At 40.7% G+C, this 18,878-nt stretch overlaps 2 protein-coding genes across 2 annotated transcripts; both read right to left on the reverse strand.

Moving 5' to 3' along the window:
- Positions 1-2,688: 2,688 nt before the first annotated feature.
- naif1 (nuclear apoptosis inducing factor 1) lies at positions 2,689-5,442 on the reverse strand. Its single transcript, XM_085357910.1, has 3 exons — positions 4,998-5,442; positions 3,715-3,762; positions 2,689-3,254 (listed from the first exon to the last, which is right to left on the reverse strand). Exons 1-3 carry the CDS (start codon positions 5,440-5,442, stop codon positions 2,689-2,691), a joined length of 1,059 nt encoding a protein of 352 aa, XP_085214036.1.
- A 4,481-nt stretch (positions 5,443-9,923) lies between these two features.
- On the reverse strand, positions 9,924-17,811 carry LOC146628564 (folylpolyglutamate synthase, mitochondrial-like). The gene is made up of 16 exons (XM_085357053.1): positions 17,797-17,811; positions 17,170-17,289; positions 17,009-17,062; positions 16,407-16,471; positions 15,906-16,020; positions 13,346-13,423; positions 13,005-13,066; positions 11,794-11,896; positions 11,635-11,712; positions 11,407-11,554; positions 11,200-11,283; positions 10,968-11,118; positions 10,720-10,795; positions 10,552-10,612; positions 10,378-10,388; positions 9,924-10,295 (listed from the first exon to the last, which is right to left on the reverse strand). Exons 1-16 carry the CDS (start codon positions 17,809-17,811, stop codon positions 9,924-9,926), a joined length of 1,593 nt encoding a protein of 530 aa, XP_085213179.1.
- Positions 17,812-18,878: the final 1,067 nt, after the last annotated feature.

Raw genomic sequence — 18,878 nt, forward strand, 5'->3', positions numbered from 1 at the left:
GCTCCCTGAACGCCTCACTGGGAAGTCAGGGACCGTCCGCAAAGTCTGGGCAGAGGCGCATGTGAAGAGGAGGAGGGGCCAAGAACTGCATTAAAAACAAACATGAAGAGGAAGGCCACTGGAAGGGAATGGGGGCTCTTTTGAATTTTAATTTTACTTATTTATTTTGAATGTTTAGAAAAATAGAAAAAATATAGTATAAAAGCACAGTCAGAATTCAGATTTTTTCCTCAAAATTATAGAAAGAAATTTCCAAAAGATCTCTAATCCTAAATAAAAGAATAAATCCTAAATCAAACCGTCTGAAAATTCTGTTAGATCTAATCGCTTTAACTGTGGACAGACCTGACTCTATAAACATGTAAAACACCAAAAAAAAAAAAACCCCACCCTGCAGTTCCTCTAATGTCCTACTTGAGTGAGTGAATTGCTCCTCCGTAGACTCAAAGGTTAATATGTCTCGCATTACAGTAGGAATAAACATTTTTACAGCCTGATACACAAACTATCTCAGTCTGTAGGAACTTATGATCATAACATCTGTAGAGGGGTGAATTTATTGAAAACTCACCTGTTTAAATTACATCAGGGACAAAGCTTGCATTGTTAGGGGTGTCACATGCAACTGGTTCACAGCCCAACTCCCATTTTTTTGTATTTGTCATAAGTGTTATATTTAAAGGAAAATGTGTTTGTATTTTTAATAAACAGCTAGGTTTGATTTAGAAAAGTACATTTAGACATATAAAGATTTAAAGCTTTATCAGACTTAACAAGTCGTTGACCAGATTTAACGCAGAAAACATCGTCCATCTGGCTATGTAATAAGCAAGGTTATTAAAACCAGATGTGAAAAAATATTTTGACTAAAATAAAAATAAAAACTACACTTTTGAAAAATGTAAACTAACTGATCTGAAATAAAATAGAGCTACAGAGGAAATACTGTTAGTTTTAGTACATCAGTAGTTTGATAAAAACTTCCCTGATGAGACATTGATAGACGTGTTTACTGAGATGCAAGACTGTGAGTCACTGCTTTAAAAACTGTTTTTATTGTAATACCTGTACAAACTTTCCTAAATCTTCCCTCTGACATATGCCCTCCATGGAATAATACTAAGACTAACACAGAAACTAATTAAACTAAATACAAAACTGTGGTGATAAGTTTGCCTCGTGCCCTCTTTGCTTCAGGAAATGAAGATGCCTTCTTAAAAAAATTGATTAAAGACTGATAAATATCAGCAACTAACGTCAATGAATCTCATCTTATGGTGACAGCAGCCAACAGGGTCAAGGAGCTATTGCCAATGTTTGCTCTGAACTCAGGAATACTCATAGTGAAAGGTGCTTTACTGAGCTTTTTTAGATACCGTTCTTTGTTAGGGACAGGTCACATGACTGGAAAAGGAAAAAGAGGTTCAGCAAACAACCTGAAGTAGAAATGATGAACTGTGAAGTAATAATACTTATTACAGGAATAACTGATTTGTTAAGGGTTTTTAAATGAAAACATCAAATTAAACTCCAGTACACCCTGCAGTACTGAAGTGTCCTCATTTGTGAAATTTAATCTGATACTGATATTAACAAACTGATTTCCTTCCCCTCACCCTCTCAGGACCTCAAACGTCACTGCTGTGCTCACACACCTGTAATGAAACTCTGACTTACACTGACCTCTGCTGGCTGGTTGCAAGCACTACAGCCAGCAGAAAAAACAACCTGCTCTGTATATTTCCATCTCCATCTTTCCAACTGTTGGCTTTTTAGAGTAGGCTTTCATGCTTTATGTTTCATAGTTAACTTTATTTAGTATATATCGAATCATACACCCAGAATCAAGTTTTCCAGCCTGAAGGCACGCCTTCAAGAGCACGTCATTTTATTGAACATTCAACAAGTTTTGCACCATGAAATCATCCCCAGGGTGAGATCATCATTGCTGAGGTCTGCTGTGAAGTCCTCTGAGGCATCTGATAGTGAACAATCAGAGGAAATGAACGGTGGTGCACGCCATCACAATCGCCTCCCTGAAACATTTGGATACACTGGAAAAGATCCATCACACACTGCAGAGCAGAGTACGGGAGGAACATAACAGCATCACAGCGGATGGAAGCTCCGAAAACAATTTAGAGATGCACAAGAAGACGATACCAAGAGAAGAGTGGAACTTTGGATGTGTTTCAAGTATTTTATAGAAAGCCTGCTCTCTATGACATGATACAGATCCAAGAGTAGAAAAAACTGTGTGAAACTAAGTGTTTAAAACTTTTGACTCATGGGGATCATTCGTTCACTCACTGACGTCTTTTACCATGTTTAACATGAACATCTGCCCCTGAGACAGGAGAGATGTGACAGGAAATAAAGAGTTTGGCCTCTTTTTCACTTTATTCCGGTCTGAACACATGCTGGTTAAAGTGCAGCTCACACACAAACCTGGCTCACCACGGTCTAAAAAAACCAACCCGTTAATTTTCCATCAGGCTGATGAAATATTTGCATAAAAAAAGATCAGAAAACCAGATTCAGGGTATTAAATAACATCAAGTCGTGGCAAAAAATAAAAATAACAGTTCTCCATTGGTTCTGTACATGTTCTTCATAAGGCATAAGTGTAATCATGGTTCACACACGTACACACACACACACACACACACACACAACCACGCACAGAGTCTATTGCACCTCCTCAGCCTGTTGTGTAGGAGGAGGCGGAGGTGTTTTGGGCCTGCTCTGCTCCTCTGTTGCCGCTCCATCAATGGTTGCTCCAGTTGCCGGTGTCGCCACAGAGCTGCTGGCGTTCGCAGCCTCAGACCCGCTCTGCAGAAACTTCCTCAGGTCTTTGAGAGCCGGTCGGAGCATCTGCACCAACGCGAGCAGGGCGGCCTGCGTGCCCTCCAGTGCCTGAGCTTGCCTCTCCTGGGCAAAGGCCTGCGCCTCCTGGGAGCGCCGCATCATCTGCAGCAGCTCGTTCTGGCCCTCCAGGTGCTGGGCGATCTGGCGGATGTGCACGTTGGTGACTCGCTGCTCCTGCAGCAGGCGGGCGGAGTTCAGAGCAATGCGGCTCTTCAGCTCCTGCGGTTTGGCATGACTCTGAGGTGGCGGTGGGGAAACGGAAGACGAGGCCAGCATCTCCATGGGAGCCTCGACCGCGGCCACCACAGTCGGGGCAGAGTCGCCCTCAGTGGTGGTGCAGTACTCCACCACGCCGCCATCCTCCAGAGTGTGGTACGTCGTCTCAGCTGGAAGCAGGAATCAGTTTCATTTCATTTCATTTCATTTATTTATTTAGTTTCAGACGTTTATTAAAAGCCTCACAGAGAACGTGAAGAAACAACTGCTCTGAATTCATGTCTGAAACATCTTTCTATTGTGCTGAAGAAATATAGACTGAAGCTGAATTAGGGCTTGGCTGTACTGTCATGTAATACCAATAAGCAGCAGAAGATGGCGCAGTGAATCAGTGTAACCTTTATTCCTTTAACCAGGCAAAAAGAAAAAATGGTATTTAATGGTAAGAGAGCTAAAAGTTAAAATGTCGACCCCTGGTAGTGATTAAATCTGTAGGATAATTACAAAATGCACCTTTTAAAGCACAGCAGTTCAACACCAGACAGTCCAGTAGAGTTGTGATTAGAAACTCTGATGGCTCTGCAAGTGTCACGGCTAAAGTTTGAACATTTGCAAAGAAATGAAACGTACCATTCAGCTTTGAGTCATCACAGATTGTCCCGGCACCGGCTGGAAGAGCTGAAAGACAAACAGAGGAAGAAGCTAAAACCTCAATGAAACTATCAGCAAATCTTTAATATGTATTTTTTATTTTAAAAATGTAACTCTAAATTTAAATGTTACATTTAGGGTTACATTTTTGTAATTTATTATCATAGTCATATGATCAGATTTCATATTTATAATCCAAATTAGTATTGAATTAAAATATTAAAATGTAATATTAGGATTTAACATTTACTACATTATTTTTAAATTTTTGGTGTCAAATGTTGCCCACTTGGCTTTCAATAGCTAACTACCATAATAATGGATTGGATTTATATAGCGCTTTTCAAGGCACCCAAAGCGCTTTACAGTACCACTATTCATTCACTCTCGCATTGGTGGAGGCAGCTACGGTTGTAGCCACAGCTGCCCTGGGGCAGACTGACAGAAGCGAGGCTGCCATATCACGCCATCGGCCCCTCTGGCCAACACCAGTGGGCAAGTAGGGTAAAGTGTCTTGCCCAAGGACACAACGACCAGGACAGAGAGCCCAGGGATCGAACCAGCGACCTTCCGGTTACAGATGCAATTCCCAGCCCCCTGAGCCACGGTCGCCCCATCCAGTCTGTGTCTTTAATATTTAGATTTAAAATTTTGCATTTATATTTAAATGATTTTATAATCATACATTATACACTATATATTATGTTTAAAAGTATCTTATAATAATAGATAATGATTTAAATTTAATATTTAGAATTTAGTACATTTGTGGTTGAATGCAGTTTGAATGTAATTCCTACTTTTTAGTATGGATCTCACAGATTTAATTAAAATATTTCATTAACCTATTAACTTTTAAATGTAAATTTAATAAGCTATTAGCTTTTTGTTTACATGTAATAATACATTTAAACATACTTACATAAAATATTAAGCCTGTGTCGTTATTACGTAGTTTTAGTTATTTTGCATTTCATGTAGTATTTTGGATTAGAATGCAATATTAAACCATACTTGTAAACATTTAACTTACAGACCAATTTTTAACTTTACATTTATTGTTCAGGTATAAACATAAATGTAACTAAACTATAATGTTTACTGTGACATTTAATAACACTTTCATTCACTTTTTCTGTCTGAGTTTTCAGTTGTTTCAGAAAATACTTCAACTTCACACTTCATTTTTTTTTTTTACAGTGTTACACGCACAGTTATTTTCGGCACGCTTCACTTTCCGTACTTCACCGTGCGGCACTCACCCTCCGTCAGAGTGACGGTTGCGGCGGCGTTGACGGTCACAGGTAAGGTGATCTCCGCATCCGAGTCTCCGGCAGGTAGGCTGATGATGGTGGCCTCTCCCAGCAGGTTACAGATCCTCTGCTGCATGGCGGTGAGGATGACGGGAACTGGAGTGCAGTCCGCGGACGTCCCCTCGATGGCAGCCCGCGCTTGGGCCACCTTCCGCCGGACCTCTGTCTTCATGTCGGACCACTTCTTCTTCACCTCGGGCAGCTCGCGCGGACAGGTGGTGACCTGGTTCACCTTTTTCAGGATGTCCATCCACGCGTTATTCTTAGCCATGTGTGTGACTCCGGCATTGAAGTGGTTAACCAGTGTGTGCTTTTGTTTCTCTATTTCTTCCACTATAATTTCCACCTCCCTCTCCGAGAAATTCATTTTTCTCTTTTTGGCCACCGATGCCATAAGTGCAGAAAAGCGTCTTTACGGCAGGTAATTGTGCGTATTGTACGCAAAAATAGTAGGATTTACTCCGGTAATGTGCGCAACGTAATGGCTTCCAGAATCGGCTTCTTCTTCCTACTAACGACGCTTACGTTAGATGGAGGACGTAGCCCCGCCCACCGACTCTTCCATTGGTTGAGGATCTCGCGGTAATGCGACATTCTCTCTTACTATTGGACCAAACAAAAGCCAATCAACTCAACAAGCCAAACAAAAAGACGAAGTTAAAAAAAAGAAATGTTACCGTTATCTCGCTTTTTTCCAAGTTACACTTGAGTGAAAACAACGTTTAAAGCGTAAAAAAGAAAACGTAAGAAGAACATGTCAGCTGGGATATGACTGCTTCATCAACAGCATGGTTTTAATACTGCTGCTAAAAGGTAACAATTCTAAAGACGTCTTTAAACTGAATACTACTAATAATCAATATTATAATTATTGTAACCTCTCATTATTTACAAATTTCCAAGACACCATGACACCGTGAATAATTTTCAGTGTCTTGAATGAGGGATTTAATAGTGAAAGGCAAGTGTCTTGCTTGTGGTCGGTCAGAGTTACGTTTTCTCGATGATGGTTTTTCTCCCCTCTGGAAGAGGATCCTTCTTTCCTTCTGATTGTTGTAGGTGAAACTCACATTTTTTAATCTCTTCTTTGTTAAAAGAAGGGCAGCTGTGGCTACAACTGTAACTGCCTCCACCAGTGAGTGAATGTGAGAGTGAATGAATAGTGGAATTGCAAAAGTGCTTTGAGGGTCTCCAAAAGCGCTATATAAATGCAATCAGTTATTATTATTATTATTATTATTATTATTATTAAATATTATTATTTAATAATAATTATTATTATTAAACACCTCTGACATGTTAAGTTCACTCAGTCTGTTCAATGGGACTCTGCTTCCTGTTCCTCAGAACAAAATCTGTTCTTAAGACTCTGAAAGAAACCACTGAAAACTGAGCTGGTTCATGAGCTACCCAACAACCTTGTTTTGATCTGCGTTTGAACAAAGAATGTTTTCCATGTGTGATAACCGCAATGACAACTACACAACAGAAACAGTTTGCCCTATAAGAATAAAGGAGGAAAAAGCTAACAGAGTCTGGTGCTCCATGTTTCTCTGTGTTTCATGTTTATGTCACCAATACCCTAACATAGAAAGGTGATTGAAAGCAAAAGGAAAAACCATCTGTCAATGGGGCATAAAAGACTAAATAAAGCAAGAAAACAAAGTGCAAATACAAAAAAAAGGTAGAAGACAAGGTGCATTAAGAAAAAAGGAAGACAAGAAGCAAAAAATAATAATTTCACAATTATCATGAAACTGACACAAATTGACCAAAAATGGTAGATTGGGATGGGATGGTGGATAAAAGATGGTGAAGATAGAGCTCCCCACCAGAAGGAAACAAAAGTTCTGTCAGCTCTGCGCTCTTCAAGGTCACACTCAACATTTTCAGTGTTTAAGGTGGAAAGAAGATCACAAAGATTTAGTGATGTGCTGAAAAATGACAAAAAAAAATCAGATATTTGGGGTTAAGTAACCAGAATTAGCTGGAACTTTAACTGGAACAGTTTGTTTTTTGTTTGTGGGTCTAGTGGTTAACACATCTGAATAACTGTCTTCCCATGCAGAGATTGAACCCTCATCATGTGGATACTTCCAGGCACTTCAACTGTTTCAATCTTTCCCACTGATCATCAATGGTAATTCTCTTCAGTAAGAATTTAATACCCTCTCTGACCACAGTGTAGCACTGTTACACATCAAATTTGACTGTCGTAATAAATAAATCAGTGTCCCACACTGTCCTGGTCAGTGTTGGTCAAGTTACTTGAAAAAAGTAATCAGTAACTAATTACTGATTACTTCCCCAAAAAAGTAATCCCATTACTTTACTGATTACTTATTTTCAAAAGTAATTAATTACTTAGTTACTTAGTTACTTTTTAAAAACACGATTTACAACCTGAAGAGGTGATAAAGCGATAGATCTTTCAGCCCAATTCTACTTTTTCTACATAATCCATCATACAAAATGTAATCAAATGGAAAAGTCAGTTTTAATCTTTTAACTTTATGCATGAAGCAAAAATTTAATTATATGCAACATTCTCTGAGTTGAATAAATTAGTTTAACATTTAAACCTATTTTCTGCACATTCCAGCACATAAAATAAAATATTTTTTGTGTTTACACTCACTCTTTCAAATAGATGCAAGTAAAACACAGCAGAAAATAAATAAAGTCAAAGACTCAGCGGTCCTGTTGCTCTATTTTCACCTGTAAAGCAGGACTGCGGTAGGTTGAAGAATCCGCGAGTTTCTCCGTGAGTTTCCCATTACGTCGTAGCGCACTCGGTGCTTGCTCGGAAGTTTAGGGGTTTTTCGCTGTAAAAAGAAGTTTTCTTCCCACGCACGATGGACGCTAATGTTTTTGTCACTTTTTATGGAATCAAACTCAAAGTAAGGTCAGTACTTCCACGCTTTAAACGCTGCACGCTCATACTCTCTCCCACAATCGATACGTGATCCATTGTTGATCTGCACACAGCTGTTGTCACTAACGGCGCACTCGCTTACGTCACTGTCGTGAGACATTCTCGCAGAAAATCACGGTTTTAGTAACGCAGTAACGCAGCGTTCCTACGGGAAAGTAACGGTAATCTAATTACCGTTTTTGCAATAGTAATCCCTTACTTTACTCGTTACTTGAAAAAAAGTAATCAGATTACAGTAACGCGTTACTGCCCATCTCTGGTCCTGGTATTACAGTTTCCTTTGTAAAATGAGCCTCTGTCCTTGTTTCTGATTGGTCAGATGCTGCCAGCATCATCTCTTTCATGTCAGCACTCTTGCAGCGAGGTTAACAAACCCTGGGTTGACTTATCCCATTTGTGACGAGCTTCACGTGGCTGCTGATGTTAGGATAAGAAAACCTGGACCAAGAAAATAGATGCTGGATATGTGGAGCTAGTTTCAGAGTGCAGGGCCGAGCTCTGAAGCTGCTTTTATGTCTCAGGGTAAAGAAAACTATTTGTTTCTACACTACATGAAAAGTTTGGACTTACCTTCAGGACTTGATTTCTGTTTTGTTTTTGTTTTTTCTTTTACCTTATTTTATATTGTGCCGTTTTGTCGTGGTTGCTTTGGTTTAGAAGCTTCAACCTTTTTGTTTTCCCCCATCACTACTTTTAATGTACCACCTCAGTATTACCCCACATCATGTGTGGAACATGTTTTCTTTCTTCTTTTTTTGCACCTGTTTGGTACCTTTTAATTTTCCCATTGCATTTTTTGCTTTAGGTTTGTTCCCTGTGTTGATTTGTTTTTTAGTGTTTTGTACTTTTGAACCACTTGTTTTTTTAATCAGTTGATTATTTCAGATTCTTTTCTAGTGTGTGTGTTTTTGGAAGCATGTGTGTTTGTGTTGTGCATTTTTGCCAGTAACCCAGCACCCAGATTTGATCCATTGTTACCCAGTTGTTACTCGGGGTCCTTTTCCACTTTTCTGTCTTCAGCGCTGCTGACAAACAGGGTTTAATATTTAATGAGGTTCAGTTTAGAGTGAGTTAAGAAGAGTTTCAGAACTAAGCATTCATATGGCTGTTTTGCACAAATGTTTAATGTGAGTATGTGTTTGAGTGTCCACTGTGGTTCAGATGTAGAGCAGAATTGTCTAATTTCAGGAAGTTAACCACAGGCACAGCATGGTATCTAGTATAGTGGAGTGTTTAAAGACCTTGCAAATAGGAGGCTGAGGTACAACTCCTTGATGGAGATGAAGCTCTGTCCTTTCTTAACTGTTCGCGTTCATACTGTAAGCACATTTTGAACCAGCTCAGCATTTCAGGTTCACCCATCGGATTTCCAAAAAGAGAAGCTTGACTCATCGCTGCAGAGAACATGCAGTCTGCATGCCTTGGTGCTTGAATTTATACACCTGTGGTCATGGAAGTAATTGGAACACCTGAATTCAATCATTTGGATGGGTGAATGAAAATGTTTGCCGATCAGCAGAATGTCATCTTACATTCGTGTATCACAGCATATAGTCCAGTTTCATGTTTACTCTGATCAAATACTGGGATTCAAGGTCAAAATGACCCATAGACTCCAGCTTGCAAAACTCTGTGACTTGGAACCAACGAGGAAGCCGATGCATTTAGTGATGCAAATAAGAGAAAAGTGTTGAAGGCAACATTACCCAGTCTGTGATCAAAAACTTTACATTTTAAAAGATCATTTATTTGCAATCCAGTCACACTTAGAAACTTGAGTTTTGGCCACTGTTACAAAAATATACGCAAAAGCTACCTTCATACCATACAGAGAAAATAATCAGATTCAGGAAAATAAGTCTAGAAAAACTAACACCACACCCAACCCTCTTCCCTAGAAGCAAATCCCTCCCAGTTGTGCAAATAAAAAACACTTCTGTTCACTTGGAAGAAGCTGTGTCCAGGTGTTTGAGAGCTCCTCCCACCAGGTAAAGGCTTCCAGTGATGAGGACGTGGATCTCACTAGCTTCGCGGAGAGGAGCAGCTTTGGCCGTGACACTCGGTTTAACCGGCAGCGTCATCTTGGCCTGATCGGCCAGCACAGAGTCCCTGCCTTGTGTGATCCACTGGAGGGCGCTGAAGATGCACGGGAACACCAAGGTGTCCCCTCTGCGCTCAGGTAAATTAGGAAGCCTGTCCTCAATCAGCAATGGATTATCTCCATTGTCATCCAGGTGGTTATGGAGGCGCCAGATCCTCTCATTGTCCCAGCAGCGAGTCAGCATTTCCTTCACAGACATGTCAAACTTCTTCTCCTGTACTGAAGAAGGTGAAAGAATAAGTTCAAAGTTTTTGGCTCAGAATTATTCACTGGATAAAATCGTCTCTTCTTGCATAATCTGCATCTGGAAACACAGACTCCAACACAAACTCCACACAAGTAAACTATAAAAATGTGCTTCAGATAACATTAGATTACAACTGCACACTTCTGGACACCGATACTGTGTCCAGACTGATTTTATATAGAACGATCTGTACAGGTGCAAACAGGTTCAGCAAACTCACTACTGGAGGTGCTGACTTCGGCAATGCATGGGCAGAACACAGCAAAGTCAAAGTGGCACGGCTGCAAAGAAACAAGACATGCAAAAAAAAAAGTTTTCAACTCTATACGTACTGTCACGTCCTTGCCAACATACCTACAAATGCATTCAGGTTCGAAGAACTACTCACCACCAGGAGTTTAAGGAAAGCAGCTGCGTCTCTCTCTCCTGTAACGTTGAACAGCAAAACTCTGGCCACAGGGCCACTGAAACACAAACACATCAAAGTGTCACATCACATAGCATTTGATGTAAAAATATTTCTGTAGATCCACCTACAATTGGAACACACACTCTGGTCCATTTTGTTAACAACAGAGACCGGACTAAATGTTTAAATTAAAAATTCTAGCACATCTTTTTTTTTTTTTAGCTCACCTCGCGTTCCTCTCGTGCTCAGCTGCAGTCTCTCTAAACCATTCGGAACAGGCCTGGATGCTGTGCAGGGTGTGAGCTCCATCCAGGAAGTAGGTGACCGCTCCATGTTTTAGGGTCTGGCTCCTGCCGGGCCACTCGGTATCTGCCAACCCTGAGAGCAAACGCATTCACTGTTACATCAGCTGGCCCTGGGTGGGTCCTGTTGTTATCTCATTGGCTCTGCGGGACTCACCTTTCACCATCACGGGGCTGGGACTGAACGCAGTCGCCTGAAGCATCCCGCCATTGTTAACAGTGCTACAGGGGAAGCTATTATCTGTTCAGAGAGGACAGGTACATTGAAGGTACACTAACCAAAGCTTGCAGTTATTATTTGCATTATTTTGTACTAATCATTTATTTATTTATTTCTGGATATATGTTTAAACATCAGCCCAACCTGGTAGACCCCTCATCTGAAGCCAGGTGTGACTCAGCTGGAGGGCGAGGGAGGCGTTGGAGCGCTGGTGCTGCCCTGCAAGGCCCAGGTGCAAAGGTCCACATTCTGCCTGGTAGTCCTCCAGCTGTGGACACACCCACAGTGGACACTGCAACAACAGGTTAGAGAGAGTTATAGAAAGCTGAAGCTTCACTTTCCTGTGTGATGTGACTGAAAGTGGACTCCTACTCCGATCTCTTTGGCCCGCTCCTCGAGCACAGGCATGGTATCCTCTGGCTGTCTGATGGTGAAGGCGGGGACTCCAGGCTGCAAACACAAAAATGCAGCATTACTAAAAGAATCACGCATTCAGACTGAAACAGTTACTCACTCCTAATGTGAACAGACCTTGTAGATGCCCGCTTTGTGCCAGGCGATCTGTTTGATGGTGTCTCCCAGAATATCAGTGTGGTCTATGTCCAGGAAGGAGATGCCACACACCCACGGCCTCCTGTTGAAACACGCAGGGGTCATAGTGACGACCGAGGCTGTACACTGAGCATGGCAGCAGACATAAACAGCAAGAAGTACTACAAGATGGCAAGATGGAAAAATCAACTACACCCCCACCCCACCCACACAACAATAAGAAAAATCTGATCCTATATAAATGAGAAATGTAAATAGTGTAAAAAACAATTTTTAACAGACGTAATTTTGAGAACATTAAAAATAATTTTGTATTTCAGCAAAAAGTGTAAGAAGACAGACTCCAGTGACTCTTATGACAAAGGCTTTTTAAATGTGTCCACTTGGTACCATTTTAGTTTATGTTTTGATTTGGAAGCTGGAGGACTATAAATACCTTGGAGTACACATTGACAATAAACTGGACTGGGCTAAAAACACCACAGCACTTTACAGGAAGGGCCAGAGTCGTCTCTATTTTTTGAGGCGACTGAGGTCCTTCAACATCTGCCAGAAAATGCTGAGGATTTTCTATGAGTCTGTGGTGGCCAGTGCGATCCTCTATGCTGTTGCATGCTGGGGGAGCAGGCTGAGGGTCGCAGATGCCAACAGACTTAATAAACTGATCCGTAAGGCCAGCAATGTTGTGGGGATGGAGCTGGACTCCCTCAAGGTGGTGTCGGAGAGGCGGATGCTGTCCAAGATAAAGACAATGTTGGATAACACCTCCCACCCACTCCATGACATGTTGGTCAGTCACAGGAGCTCGTTCAGTGAGAGACTGAGATTACCGAAAAGCACCACTGAACGACACAGGAAATCATTCCTGCCTGTGGCCATCTCCCTGTACAACGCATCCACTTAACACACTGTTTGCTGCTACAACTACACATGTTTCTTTTCCAAATATTTATTTATAAGTGACTTATGTATGTATGTATGTATATATATGTATATATTGTACTATTCTTAGTTAGTGTATTGTCTGTCTTGTCTTAATGTTGGTTTAAAATGGAGCACTGTAACAAAAAATAATTTCCCCCAGGGATCAATAAAGTATTCTGATTCTGATTCTGATTCTGATTTTCCATTGTTTGTGATATTTTGCATGTTATGCCAAAGACTTATGCTCTGCTAAGTTTACATCTCACCGTATTATGTTGGTGTTGTCGTACGCTCCGCCGATACCAACTTCAATCACAGCTAAATCCACCTGAGCAAAGAGGAAGAGCCATTTAGATTCAAGGAGTGTTTATAGTAAATAAGAACCATCTGTTGGTGAAATAAACAGGACTTATCGTTCAAGTAAATCTGAGCTCTGAGAATTACACACAAGCTTTTCTTATACACATCCAGAGGGGCTCATTTCTGAAGAAACTTTTGAAATCTAATGTTAACTGCACCACTGCCTGTAGGGCAGATACATGCATACATAACATGTGTCAGGAATAAATTCCATATAAACATTTTCTGGCTGCTTTTGACAATGTACCTTCTCCTGAAGGAAGATATGGAAGGCCAAGATGGTGAGGATACCAAAATATGTCGGCATCGTCCCTCCGTGAGCGTCCTGAGGAGGTTAAGGGGAAAAAAGTTATGACTCTTCAATCTGCTTGTTTATACACCAAAGATGATATATTTTATCTAATTTTTTCTAAATGATCACATCAGGTCATAAGTCTGAGGGTTTTAATTGAATTAATTTTAAGATGTTACCTTTCAAATATGGTCTCAAATTTATTAAAAGTGATGGCTTCTTCTACTTCTCTTTTCAGCTGATTTTTTTCATGGTTCACCACAATGGGTCATCTGCCTCTATCTCACTCTATTCCAGCATCTTCCTCTTCATGTCCTCCTTCACTTCACCCATGAATCTTCCCTGTGGTCTTCCTCTTCTCCTCCTGCCTGGCAGGTCCATTTAATCATCCTTTGTCCAATATATCCTACGCTGTCCCTCTGATGACATTTTCTATCCTGCTCACTTTTAGGTAAATCTTAACATCATTTAAAGTTTCTTATCTTAAATTCCAGAGTTGAATATAGTTTTAAATCTTCCAGAAGTAACAGAAGTGAAGAAGGGGCTGGTCTAATTTCCATATCTAAAGCATGTCTGTATTATGTTAAAGAAATCAAAACTGTACTTTGAAGCAACACCAAGTTATACCACAAGATGGCAGAAAGAGTCATTGTAACCTTTACTAAAAAAGGCAAATCAAGCCTGGGAAAAGACAAAACCCCGCGAAGAAATTGCCCTAAAGCAGTGATTCTCAAACTGTGGTGCGCGTACCACTAGTGGTACTTGGGCTTTCTCTGGTGGTACCTGGAAAATCTCCAATTTTTTTTTAAAGATTAAATAATATACCATTGTGGAGGTATGCAAAGACGACACGACAGTTCCCGAGGCTCTTCTGGGAGCCGGAGTCAACCAGAAAACGCCTCCCAGAGTGTGAGTCCTCTATGAAGAGCAGCCTTTCGGAGGCCCCCAGGAGAATTGGTGGGGGGGTGTGGGAGATGCCGTCAATGAGTCAGGAACTACTGCCTGGATGCAATCCGCTTCTTCTGCGAGTGAGCGGTAATCCTTCGCGGACCGCAGCAGCACCGGCATCTGTCGGAGGAAGACGTGAGTGAAGAGGAATCCGCTGTCATCCATTCCTAGCAAGGACAGCGTGCTCTCCATGAGCTCGAGAGCGGTACCATCACCAAGGTCCGAGAAAGAGAGGAGTTTCTCGGCCTGCATTGGAGAGGGAGTAGCGCCGTAGCAGCAGCGGCTTGAGAGAGGTGTATTTCCCTTGTGTGGTGGGATCCCGGAGGAGGGTCATCACACGGCGAAAATTAAAACGTACAGTTTTGCTATCACTTCCGACATAAATGAAGACAGAAAACTAAACAGCTGTGACATTTGTAGGGTTACTGAAGTTGGGCTAGCTGGTATATAATGATGTGCTACGTGGTAGCTAGCTACACAGCTATGGTTAGCATAATATGAACACAGTGAAGCTGGAGGCTGAACGCTAACTTTTATCCACTAGATAAAAGTTAACGTGAGGGTTCCTGATGGTTAGGGACAAATGCAATCGCATGTCAGGATGCTGTAAACGGACCAAACTTCAGTCAGGAGAACAACTGCAATGTAAGGTTAGTCATTAATATACTGCTGCATGGGCTGGGCTGTAGTTACATTGTAAGGTTTTAAAAACTGAGCTTTAAAATGAATAGTGATGCTAAAACCCGAGAGAGGCCGACAGTGATCACTGACTTTTTTTAGGGGCTTGTTCAGATTAAAGAACACAATACAAAGCATTAAAACATGTTAAAAACACAACAGCCTTAATAAAAGCAGAGTAGTTTGGACCCAGAAGCAGGGTTCATCAGGTCATCACTTAAAGATTGGATATCCCACCATGTTTTAATGCAGTACAGTTGTGGTTATTATTATCACTCGTCACATCTTATTTATGACAGTTAAAATAAATAGCATTCATATAAGAAATAAAATTGTCTGTGTAAACTGTATGTAGTGTTAAACAGGCCTATACTACTGCACTTTAATGTCGGTCATAAGGGTGGTACTTCAGGAGCTATATATTTTATGAGGTGGTACTCATTGTGAAAAGTTTTAGAACCACTGCCCTAAAGGAGTAAAGACAAATTAAAAAGTGAAAAAAAAAAAACACAAAACAAAACAAAACAGCAGAACATGACTGAAAACTTTTCAACAAACCCAACGATACAAGCCTGCCCCCTGGTGGTCAAAGCTCTGGTAAAAATTTGTGGAGGGTAATTAGAGAAAGTACCTTTAACAGCTTTGAATCCACATTAGAAGGTCAGTTCATCCCCAAAAGTTAATTTACATCATTTCCCTCTTCAATTGAGAAAGGTTTGGTGCAATTTGCCCAGTTTTAGAGATATTATTTCTATGACACGACTTGGGTTCTCGGGTTGGCAGGTTATTACCAGAACCAGATCACCATAGGGTGTGTCACATCTGGTCCAGTGGATGGGGCAGTGTCAAGTGGCATTTTAGTTTTCTGTTTTTCTCTTTTCACACCTACCTTAGTTTCCTCGAGCCGTCTATATATCTGCCAGAAGTATTTGGTGAAGAGCTCTTTTCCGATTGGCTGCCCGTTGATCCGAATCCTCTCTGTGACTTGGACCAAATGTGGAGAGCTGCACCCAAGAAGAATATTTGAAGCCTGTTATTACCTGTCAGTCTCTCCATCTAATTCCTCCTGTGTGTGTGTGTTTATGTTCAAACTGCTCAAAATATCAGAGTAATATCAGAGTAATCTGATTACAAAAACTAAACAACCCATTTTACTGTTCAGACTACTCGAGAAGAGCACAACCCCAACATCTGGACAGCTGTTACGTTCAAATGTAGAAATAACAAAAGACTTTATAGCTGAGTATGGGTGTGTATTTGTGTTTTATAGCTTATTTAAACCTTTCCAAGGACTGCACAGAAATCTGAAACAAAGCACATTTTTATGCAATAACACTGCAGTAACCACCTGATTCAGTAAACACCTGATTCAGTAAACACCATGGTTTACCTGAAAAATCCTGTGCGGAAGCCATAATTTCTTAAAATCTGCTCAGTGAACGCACACGTCGAGCCCTGAAAGACAAACAGTCATCATCTGGATTCATGATGTAAATGTGTGTTATACATAATTTAATTAAAGCCAGGATCTTATATACCACACACTCATCTCACATAGCTTTTATATTCTGATTTTCACACAGCACATTATTTGTTTCAGAGATTTTTATTTATTTGTTTATTTAGAAGATTTCTGAAGAGATTTCTGTGTGTTAACATGAGGCCATTCTTATGTGTGCCCTTTGTCCTGTCTTCCTCCCCTCACCCCCAACCGGTTGAGGCAGATGGCAGCTCCTCCCTGAACCTGGTTCTGCCAGACGTTTCTTCCTGTTGAAAGGGAGTTTTTCCTTCCCACTGTTGCCCAGTGCTTCATCAAAGAGGTTTTGTCTGATTGTTGGGGTTTCTCTGTGTTATTGTAGGGTTTTACCTTGCAGTATAAAGCCCCCTGTGGTGTGATTTGGTGTTATATAAATCAAATTGAACTGAACTTAATTCTAATTAATCCACAGAACGGGCCTTTCTGATATAAAGAACACCTAAATGTCAGCTCACCTTGCCCTTTGTTCCGGTCACATGAATGATATTGAGACGGTCAAGTTCATCCACCTTTCATATGCATACAAGCACAGACATCTAGTTCAGTTAAGACTGAAGGTGATAATTACTGTAACTGTGTGTAATCTCTGATGTCACTGCTGCTTTGATTGGCTCACCGTGAGGCCCGCTCGTTCCAGGAAGCCTCTCATGGTCTTTAGCTGCAGGTGACGTTTGCTCTTTAGCTCCTTCAGGGCGGTAGCATAGGGCTGCAACGTGTTCAGGGTGGAGATGGTGTCCTGTGGTAAACGTACAAAAGGAAGGACAGAAAAGTTCAAAAGTAACAAAAATGTGTCATCTGTACAGAAAAATGTCTGCATGAAATGATGAGAATCAGGATGTCAGGACAGTCTGATTGAAATATAAATCAAATGGTGATAGAAAGTGAAAGAGTCTCTGTTTTCCTACTAGATTTTAGGAGGGGAAAGGGAACCTTTCCAAAAAGAGAACCAAGGAATGATTCATGCTTCATGATCAGCAAGTTGAAAAAGAAAAATTGTGAAAAAAGAAAAAAATAATAATAATGATATATTTTTTTAAAACAAGATTTTTCTTCTCTGGAGGTTCCAGAATATTTGCCAGTGCAGAATTCCCCCACAGATTTCAGACTTTTGGAGAGCCGTGTCCCTCTCCAATAACAAAAACCCCTGGACAGCACCAGCCTTTGCCTTGAAGCAGCAGCTCCACAGTCACAATAATAGAACAGCTGCTATAAAACACTAAAACAGAAGAAAACCTCAGCTTACCGTTTCTGTATCCATGGCGGCTCTGCTTCAGTCTGACACCGTTGTGTCAGTTTCTGTTACAGCAGGTATGCACTTGTCCGTCCGCTTTAAAACCCCGCCTCTGTCTTTGGGGCTTTCAGATATTTATCACCTTAGAAAAGCATCATTTTTGCCCAAGGCATGTAGTAAAAGGATGTAAGAATATTTTCAGGTATCTCTACTTGAGGATTTATTTTTTTGTCAACCTTTTATTTTTACTCTTTATATTTTCAAATCAGGCTCATTACTTTAGCTTTAATTAATTTGAGGGAAGTTTTTATTGTGAGTCTTCAAACTGATGTGAGGTTAAAAGAAGGTAACAATAACAAATAGATACATTTATTAGTTTATCCATCAGCGAGGCATCTCACATTCAAAAAGATGAAAGAGGCAAAAAAACCCACATCACTTATGCATTATCATAGCACCATAAACTCGGGGTTTGAATTAGGTTGGGATGATCCTGAACGGCACTTTTGGTGCATGTTGATAAGCTGTGTTTGCAGTACAGCGTTGAAGAGGAGCAATCATAAAGGGAGTAACGTTTTCTAGCGGCAGGTAATTTTAAACGTTTCTATCAGCTCAACAAAAATCAGCAAGCACACAAACTGTTAGTCACACCGTGTCTGTGAGGTAAAGGTCCAGCTGCTGGATTTCACAAAATGAGAGCTAACTTCACTCAGAGATGGAGAAAGACGTAAGAAAGACAGGACAGGAGAGGAAGAAGATGGGTTAGATTTAAAGGTAAGGGCTGCTCAGTGACATTTGATAATCTGCAAATTTAAAGATTGCATGTTAGTCCTAATTTTTAAATCAGATATCAGGTCTGTATGGTGTGAAGTTTTATACTGTTTCATTTTGTAAAACGTCCTGCAAAACAAGCTGAGATCTACAGCTTTGTTTTATTCAAAGGTTGTGTGAAAATGCTGTGCAGTTTAGTGCTGGATAAACAGTAGTTTGCACTATTGTGATGGATTCACATAAAGCTCTGAGCTCCTGGTCAGAGTTCGGTTACACAGCAGAGATGAATTCAAACTTAAGCTGATGATGAGATTCACTCACTG

This window comes from Diplotaxodon limnothrissa, linkage group LG7, assembly GCF_057381915.1.
Source record: "Diplotaxodon limnothrissa isolate DT_005_m linkage group LG7, D_limnothrissa_male_GT1.1, whole genome shotgun sequence".
Lineage (NCBI taxonomy): Eukaryota > Metazoa > Chordata > Actinopteri > Cichliformes > Cichlidae > Diplotaxodon > Diplotaxodon limnothrissa.